Source organism: Nematostella vectensis, chromosome 7, assembly GCF_932526225.1.
Source record: "Nematostella vectensis chromosome 7, jaNemVect1.1, whole genome shotgun sequence".
Lineage (NCBI taxonomy): Eukaryota > Metazoa > Cnidaria > Anthozoa > Actiniaria > Edwardsiidae > Nematostella > Nematostella vectensis.
The window spans coordinates 8,725,578-8,735,059 of record NC_064040.1 but is presented as its reverse complement, the minus strand read 5'-3'; the positions used below and the strand labels follow the sequence as shown (position 1 = coordinate 8,735,059).

The window sequence follows — 9,482 nt, the reverse complement described above, 5'->3', positions numbered from 1 at the left end:
AATTTAAATATTATAGCTTACTGGAACAACTAGAATTTCCGTTTTATCAAAGTGTGAAAGGTCTACCCTAGAGTTTAGGTGTCTAAAGCGCCATATTCTGCAATTCTAAAAGAAAATCAGAATTGACGAATTCCAGATTTGGTAACATTTAACGTGATCTTCACTGTAAACAATACTTCTTCTTCTTGCATATAACCCCATCTCCTTCTATGCGAAGATTCTTATGAGGTAAAATGTCAACAACGGACAAGGTCTTGTGGGAGTTTAAGCGTTAAACACCCACGAGCGCTTTCCTGAAAATCATAAAACTAAAACAAAAGCGGGAATTTTCGTCATAAAATAATCTGCATGGCTAGTTTTTTTTAATAGTCTCTATCTTTATACCTACCCTTCTGGCAGATCCCCTTTCTCTGTATTTTGCTGGGCTGGCGTTCGCGAAAAAGAACGCAGCGAAATACAAAGGTGAGGGGCTATGCCATGCGAGATTTTCCCCACTTTCTTACGTGATCAAACAACTTGGGCTCCCTGTTTGTATAAAATACATCGAAAGGCCAGGTTACTTATTTTAAAGATGGCGGCGCTTGCGTAAATGCACACAACTCTCTCAAAGATGGCGAGTCGAGCAATTTGCGCCTTACTTCTTGAGGTTTGTTTAAGGAATTACAGTCGTTATGTTATTGGCTACTTATAGAGTGTTTTTTGAGTACGGGGTATTCGATAGTTAAGCCGAGAGTAAAGTCTGGATAATCCAATTCCTAAAAAAACTAATGTTTGATTTGTTTTTATTAGCGATGAAAATTTATTGATGGCTTTGTAATAATCATTTTTGGTGTTGCTTTTGTTTAATATTGTGTAAAAAAGAGGTTTGCGTCAAGCTAGTTTTAAAACCTTGCTTTTAAGATGTAGGATTTTAAAGATGGCTAAGAAAACGATAATAAGTACAAGAAAGAAACATTACTTACTTGACAAAATGTGCTGCAACGACAGCTAGAAGAGATACCTGCATAAGAACCCAACACCGAGCTGCAAACTGCAAGAAATTGCAAATAAATTGTGCTGCTAAAGACTTACATTGAAACTTACATTGAAACTTACATTGAAACTTACATTGAAATGGATCTGTTTTGCTAGTGTCACGCACCAACAAACATAAATGATGACACATCCACATTCACATGTAAGTTATTCCCTTTGGGACCACAAAAACTTTGACACATAGTTCGCTCTGCTTATGCACACTTTGCACCACATAGGAGTTCGCTAAAATACCATTTAGATAGTCCATACACATTGGGATAAATGAGAATGAGAAAGCAAATAGTTTTTCACCATCTCCCTTGCTTTATTGTATGAAATTCACTTAGTGTTTCAAAGTTTACTGCACGAAATTCACTTCACTTCAAAATTTTCTTTTTCAGAATCACCATGTTGCTTCCATGACTCGATGTGCTGTTTCTCCTAATTCAGGAGCCATCAGCAGGTACAATCACCTAGTACACAAAACACAATGTCTGGGAGGGAGGTACTCAGCCCCTGTTAGGGTGAAGGGGTGGCGCAAAAGATCTGTAACCCTGACCCTTTTTAGAAAAGAAGGAAATAACCTACCCTGTTTTGGAAAAAAATATCAGAAATATCACATGTTTAGGAAAACAGACAAATGATTGCAGAAAACATGAATACCCTCTCTCAGCCAATAGAAACCAGGGGATGAGGCTAGAATCCCCCTTACTTGCAAACATCTATAAGCCCAGCACTCAATTATGACCAGGTGATGTCTTAGGGTACTCCTAATATGCTAATAGCTGTATTTTTGATGAAAAATACAAGCAACATACAATACAATACAAGTTGTGCTTGCTTTAGAACAACAATGTTAGATTAGAGTTTGGACTAATGAATGCTTAGATACTAGGTACAAAACTGACTAGGTACAAAACATGGTTATAAGAACATGTTTAGGCTAACTTATGCTAAAACTGGGTTCTTATACAAGCATGTTACTGTATTGGCTTCAAACAACAATGTTGTTTATTCACAGATGTTTGCTTGGCCAAAGACACTACAAGAAACAAAGGGCTGGATTTGCTACTCTTGCTGACTCTGAGGTAATTAATGATATTTTTGCAATATGTACTATGTCACTTTCAAACTTTATGGCTGCTTAGTAACATTTGTTAGTGTTAGTTTCACTAGCCTTGCTTCAGACTGTCTCTACTGATTGCTAGTGTTTTCCTGTATTAAACTAAAAACTGTATGCACCCATTGGAGAGTAACATGTGAATACAGAAAACTGTCTATGTATATGCAGTGGTGGTGTATTTCAATCTCTTGTGCTTCAAGTGAGTGTACTTGTTTTGTGTTATTACTGTTGCGTACTTCAGGCTCTACAGCTTAAACCACTCTCCTCCTTGTCTAAAATAAAACATTTTTATTCTTATTTTCATTCAAAATTAGAAGACAAATTGTCTTATAAGTATCCAATTACAAAAAGTTTTACATGTTATTTTTACCAATTATGATAGTAAATCAGCCAATGGGAATACACGATTATGTACGAAGTCACAATAGCATTTATGCTGGGACGTAGAAATTTGTGTAGTTGTAAAGTAAGCGTGTATCTTATCACACGGGAGTGTTAGACAGACAGACAGACATACAGACAGACAGACAGACAGACAGACAGACAGACAGACAGACAGTTTTAATTGGGGTCTTATACATGAGTACATTGACTGGGAATCCCAATAAATTATAACTATATAAGACCTCTACACAACACAATAATTATTTGAGTCATGTTGAGATAATACTGTTCCTACGGGAGAAGCACCCATAGATGTGTTTTGCAATCGCTTTTTGTATTAAAATATTTTTGCCTGCATAGTTTATAAGGTAAAGAAACGCATCTTGTGTCATCATTCTACTGAATTTAATCTTTCCTTTTGTCTCTATATATTTTTTAAATGTTTCTCTTTTTTCTTTGAAAGCTGGACAAATGGTTAGGAAATGTTCTTCGTTTCCTACTCCTGATTTGCATAATTCACAAATTTGCTCTTCAGGGGCTTTATAAGGCCTTTGATGGCGTCCTGTTTCTATTTCTAGCTTATGATTGCTTAATCTTAATTTTGTTAAAGCTATTCTATGATTAGAATTGGTGACCTTAAAAAAAGATAGTCCTCAAGGGAATAGTCAGTCTTAAATAGTCTGTAAGTTCTAAATTTGTTTTTTTGCCTGGAATCGTTTCTAACGTCAGAGTCAACCTCTGACATCCATTTTTGAAATTCTACGTCTTCTAGTCTTTTCTGGATTGTAGCCATGAGGTATTTCATCGTCAATGTTTCTTCTGAGTCTGCAAGGGACCAGATATCCACCATGCCGATTCTTTGTAGCATATTTTTTAGTTTTTGGTGCCAGAATTGTGGATTTATTTTTTCTTAAAGTGTTTCATAAAACATATAAGCCAATTTGGGTTCATTTTGTTGGCTGATTAGACGTAGCCAGTATTTTACACTTCTGCATTTGGCTGCCACATGCAGCGGAAACCTACCTAGTTCGGCCCTGACAGCGTTATTCGTGCAGGTCTTGTTCACACCAAGTGGCCATTTACAAAATTTAATATGGACAGCTTCAGCTGGCTCTTTGTCACCCTTATCGTTATCGATTCACCAGATTTCATTTCCATATAACAGAATTGGCAATATTAAAGAGTCAAATAAACGTATGGCCAGTTTTAGGTTGTCCCTAAAGTGGGAGCCCATCTCCTTTCTCATCTTGTAAAGTGATTTTGGCGCTATCTTCTTAATTTCTTCTTCAACCACTCCTAAATATTTGTGTTATCCGAAAAAGTGGACCTAATTTATTCTGGGGGGGAGGGAATAAGTTCTCTGATAAAAATCTGACCATCCCCGAAATAACAAAAAGGGATTTTTAGTTTTTTTTGTCTTTGCAGTATCTCCACGGACATTTACTGTTGGATTTGGCTACATATCAGAGTGATCTACAATCTGTTACAAAACTAATAAGACACTTTCCCTCCTTGCCACTGCTTGTGTTTTGAGCTGAAAAATCGCCTCTAGCCAATATTAATCGAGGGGAGAGGGTTGGCGGTTGTTTGTATGGGAAGTGTCCAACTTACTTTTGTTGAAGATTGTCTGAGCAAGTGATTGACAGGTCCTGGAACAGGAAACACTATCGTTGATAACGCAACAACGATACAACTATGCGAACGTCAAAATCAAACACATAATCACCGTGCCAGGATCACGCGTAAAAATGGACAGAAGCTTCAGAGACGACTATTTTTCATTGTAAACAATCTCATCTGTTTCTTCATATAAGAAATACCGCCTATGAAGAATTTATTACTTAAGAGATTTTCACTACAAATTTAGTCACGCAAGCTTGTCTCGGGGAGAAGGTCAATTCAATAAATTCATCTGTTTTTCAATAGTTTTGCTAAATATCTGACACTTTAACACACAGTTATGCTTGAAGAGTTCAAGCAAAGTGTATGCAATTCTTTTTTGTGGAGCATTCGCTAAAATCGACGGCTACAGACTACATCTTCTGTTCTTGCTTACGTGGCTCAACGATTAACACCACGGTTAACCATTTTAAAATTGTTTAAGAAATGCCTCACGAAATAAATTCAAACTCTAAAGTAATACGAATGATTGAAGAAATCCGGCTACCATGAGTGGGAATAATATTTTTCTAAAAATGGTAGACCGTACACGGTCCACACCCGCTTTTTTGCACCGCCATGCTAAATGTATAAACACTTGTTGTGATGTACATTGCAAATGAAATGAAACGAGGCTCTCATGTTTTCTACAACAGATAAACCGCCTATTTATCGCTTTCTTTAGTCGATTTGTTATTTATTGTTTAATTGGGAAATACTTATTAGGCGATGATCTTTTTAGTCTCTATTCCTGTATTTATTACCTAAATTGGCCATAAAAGCGGTGTTTTTCGTCTAAATACTCCGAGGGATGGCTGCTTTTGCAAATGGAGACAATCGGCACGATATCTAGACAGTCCATTTGGCAACATCAAATAAATTTTATATTTTACAAAATTATAGTCTGCAAATATCCTAGCGCACCTTCATTTAATTCAAATTAATTGAATAAAATATTCCAAATAGCGCACAGATATCCCAAAAGTATTTTCTGGGGACGTCAACATGTTTACTTCAAGCTCGAATAATTAATAGATTGAAAAACTTTCATTAGGGTATGCGAATAAAGAGAATACATTTTAAGAAATCGATGATAAGCGTGACAAATTCCAATCATTCCACTTCTGAGACAATCTGTTACAAAACTAATGGGACACTTTCCTTCCCCCTTCCCCTTGTGTTTTGAGCTGAAAAATCGCCTCTAGCCAATATTAATCGGGGGGAGAGGGTTGGCGGTTGTTCGTATGGGAAGTGTCCCACTTACTTTTGTTGAAGATTGTAGCTTATGCTTTATAGTTTTGTCTACAAATAGAACGTCCATTGAGAACCGAAAGTGGACCTTCGTGCGTTCGCACCCCCTGCTCCCCCTGGGTAAGGGCCTGGGTTCAAGTTTGTTTACTGCACCGGAATAGCGATGACAAGATAAGCTCACATGAAAAGCCAGCGTTGCGTGAAACTCAATGCCATCGCTTTTGGTAATATTGTGCAAATATTTTACAAATGTAATTTCAGATGGTTTATTGATTGATGAGTTATTAATATACGTGCCAGTATAAATGGATCCCTTTTAGCACTTGGTATTTTGATAGGAAGACAAAATGGTGACCAACAGAGACCCTTTCAACTTAAACTAAGCACGAGTTAAATAATGTACCCAGGAGGTACTATATGTTTTGTTTTTTCTATTTTAGAAAGGTTTACCCAGAAAGGAGCTGGAATACTCTAACATCTTGCTAAAAGTCGAAGGCCAAGATGCAGCTGTCCTTGATCACTACTGCCAATTTGTGAAATCCTCCGGCCATGTTCTTGGTCTGAAGACAACAAAGCAGTAAGTAAAAACACACAACACACTATTTGATAATAGGATTTTGAGTACCATTATCACTCTATCAAGCCTCCCCGGCCCCCATCCCTTTTTAGCCTACCTCTAAAGCTCCTTCTTTTTCCCTCAGAGAAGCACAAGAACTGTTAATAACCCATGTTTTTAAAAATCCACAGGAAGCCCCAAACGAAACATCACTTTTCAGAGGCACAAATTAGCTTATTTTGGGTGCATTAAGTCATTGTCATCTGGCAACAAAGCGTTTCTCTTTTATTTCATTGCTAACTATTTACAGTTTATTTCTACATTTCTAAATGTGTTAGCTAATTTTTTTTAATTTTTTTTTCTTATACACATTAGGTTTAACTTGCCAACAGAAGCCTACAAACAGGTCCTTGCAAATCTACCAGACAGTTACAAAAAACATAGAGTTCAGTACGAGTTCAAGAAGTATGGCCGGATGATGCAGGTAATGATAATACTGACAAACAGGGTAGCTGAAGGGTCCATTTCTCGTAAATAACGCCACTTTTTGTTTGTGAATTGTAAAAGAAATAAATTAAAAAAACAATGATCCAAGAGTGCTGTCTTCACAGTGATGTGTGAAATTGTGATCCTTGCGTAAAGGCTGCTCACTCTCAAGCATACACTTTTGAAACTTGTGGCCTCGTCCCTCTGAGCATACATTCCTGCATACATGACATAGGAAAGACAGACTTAAGCTAATGCTGTTGTTAGACTAGTGCTACCAACCTAGGTTTGGTAACTGGCTAATTGAGGTTGAAATTTTATGTGTGTAACCGTGAGTTACTCAGTAGATGTCATCTAGAACAAAGGAAATTCTACTGCAGTAGAGTTTCAGCAAACCATCCTACGACCCATGGTTCATGGCCTCAACTGTTTTCAAACATAAATTTGGTTACTTGAAAACAAATTGTTGTTCAATGTATGCTCAGTAACTTATATATATATTCATTCCAAGCATTCCATGTTGAACACAATCTAGAATAAATCCCGCCAAAGTATTCGAATGATAATCAGTTTCCTTCCTTGCTCTGTGTTGACATCTGAACTAAGGTATAGAGAGCTTGTGTAACTGCACAAAAAGTCAACCAGGACCAACCTGGGTTCAGTTAACCGAGACTCAGTTGGCATCCTAGTGTGACCACGGCATAAGGATTTGCTTTGTTTTGTAGATTAAATTGCTTCCAGTAGAGCAGGCTGATATCTGGCTGGAGTACATTCAACAGAATATACCATCAGGTGTCAATGTGCACATCGAGTTGGTAAGTTTAACATGCAGCACTACAAAAATACAACATAACAACACAAAGCTTTTTATATTGTGATGAATTAGGGATCTTTTGAACTTCTATTTACAGAAAACGTGGCAGGATTATGTGTCACCCCCAGATCCAAGGATTGAAGAGCAGCGTAGGGTAGAGATGCTGAGAAAGAAAGGAATTTTTAATAAAGAGAAATCTGAATGATGGGCGAATCCCAGATGTTGAACAAATTGATAAATCGTGTGGCATGTTGCAAAGCTCCTCTTATAGGGAAAGACTATAAATCCAATATAAAGGTTAATAAACAAATAAACAAGCATTATTTTATTTATTCAAAGTTGTATTACCTTCTTCATATTGTATAAGGGACTGACTGGCGTGGATGATTTCATGTAAGCAAGGATTTTTTTATTGGGCATGATTTTTTTTTCTACAGAGGTGCAAATTTTTTTGGGGTGCATTTGTGGTGCCCTATTTTTTTTTTTTAAATGGCTTGCAGTATTGTTTTTTCAGATTCATCCACCAATAAAATAAAATTGCTTTTTTGATGGTAGAAAGATGCACACACTCCCTACAAAAAGGTATAGGGGGATCACACTCCCCCTGTGTGAGGAAAGAGGGGATGCACATACCCCTTGTGTGGTGATAGAGGGGGATGCACATACCCCCTGTGTGGTGATAGAGTGGGATGCACATACCCCTTGTGTGGTGATAGAGTGGGATGCACATACCCCCTGTGTGGTGACAGAGGGGGATGCACATACCCCCTGTGTGGTGATAGAGAGGGATGCACATACCCCCTGTGTGGTGTTAGGGGGGGATGCACATACCCCCTGTGTTATGTTAGAGGGGGATGCACATAACCCCTGTGTGGTGATAGAGGGGGATGCACATACCCCCTGTGTGGTGATAGAGGGGGATGCACATACCCCCTGTGTGGTGATAGAGGGGGATGCACATACCCCCTGTGTGGTGATAGAGGGGGATGCACATAACCCCTGTGTGGTGATAGAGGGCGATGCACATACCCCTTGTGTGGTGATAGAGGGGGATGCACATACCCCCTGTGTGGTGATAGAGGGGGATGCACATACCCCTTTATGGTGATAGAGGGGTATGCACATACCCCCTGTGTGGTGATAGAGGGGGATGCACATACCCCTTGTGTGGTGATAGAGGGGGATGCACATACCCCCTGTGTGGTGATAGAGGGGGATGCACATACCCCTTGTGTGGTGATAGAGGGGGATGCACATACCCCCTGTGTGATGATAGAGGGGGATGCACATACCCCCTGTGTGGTGATAGAGGGGGATGCACATAACCCCTGTGTGGTGTTAGAGGGGGATGCACATACCCCCTGTGTGGTGATAGAGGGGGATGCACATACCCCCTGTGTGGTGATAGAGGGGGATGCACATACCCCCTGTGTGGTGATAGAGGGGGATGCACATACCCCCTGTGTGGTGATAGAGGGGGATGCACATACCCCCTGTGTGGTGATAGAGGGGGATGCACATAACCCCTGTGTGGTGTTAGAGGGGGATGCACATACCCCCTGTGTGGTGATAGAGGGGGATGCACATACCCCCTGTGTGGTGATAGAGGGGGATGCACATACCCCCTGTGTGGTGATAGAGGGGGATGCACATACCCCTTGTGTGGTGATAGAGGGGGATGCACATAACCCCTGTGTGGTGTTAGAGGGGGATGCACATACCCCCTGTGTGGTGATAGAGGGGGATGCACATAACCCCTGTGTGGTGTTAGAGGGGGATGCACATACCCCCTGTGTGGTGATAGAGGGGGATGCACATACCCCCTTTGTGGTGATAGAGGGGGATGCACATACCCCCTTTGTGGTGATAGAGGGGTATGCACATACCCCCTGTGTGGTGATAGAGGGGGATGCACATACCCCCTGTGTGGTGATAGAGGGGGATGCACATACCCCCTGTGTGGTGATAGAGGGGGATGCACATACCCCCTGTGTGGTGTTAGGGGGGATGCACATACCCCCTGTGTTATGTTAGAGGGGGATGCACATAACCCCTGTGTGGTGATAGAGGGGGATGCACATACTCCCTGTGTGGTGATAGAGGGGGATGCACATACCCCCTGTGTGGTGATAGAGGGGGATGCACATACCCCCTGTGTGGTGTTAGGGGGGGATGCACATACCCCTTGTGTG

At 40.1% G+C, this 9,482-nt stretch overlaps 1 protein-coding gene across 2 annotated transcripts; it reads left to right on the top strand.

Annotated features, from left to right (window-relative positions):
• Positions 1-526: 526 nt before the first annotated feature.
• On the top strand, positions 527-7,622 carry LOC5513017 (probable 28S ribosomal protein S10, mitochondrial). 2 transcript variants are annotated; one of them, XM_001633227.3, is made up of 7 exons: positions 527-646; positions 1,419-1,480; positions 2,039-2,105; positions 5,875-6,011; positions 6,366-6,474; positions 7,202-7,291; positions 7,388-7,622. In XM_001633227.3, exons 1-7 carry the CDS (start codon positions 590-592, stop codon positions 7,493-7,495), a joined length of 630 nt encoding a protein of 209 aa, XP_001633277.2. In that variant the 5' UTR covers positions 527-589; the 3' UTR covers positions 7,496-7,622. The 2 variants fall into 2 exon arrangements, with proteins under 2 accessions (XP_001633277.2, XP_032238401.1); XM_032382510.2 differs by lacking the exon at positions 527-646 and adding an exon at positions 1,142-1,177.
• The last annotated feature ends 1,860 nt before the right edge of the window (positions 7,623-9,482 follow it).

Excerpts from the sequence above, each read along its gene's own strand:
- LOC5513017 (XM_001633227.3), top strand. The coding sequence starts at position 590 with ATGCACACAACTCTCTCAAAGATGGCGAGTCGAGCAATTTGCGCCTTA. Across the intron at positions 647-1,418 it reads TTTGCGCCTTACTTCTTGAG|AATCACCATGTTGCTTCCAT; the intron begins GTTTGTTTAAGG and ends TTTCTTTTTCAG. Across the intron at positions 2,106-5,874 it reads CTACTCTTGCTGACTCTGAG|AAAGGTTTACCCAGAAAGGA; the intron begins GTAATTAATGAT and ends TTTCTATTTTAG.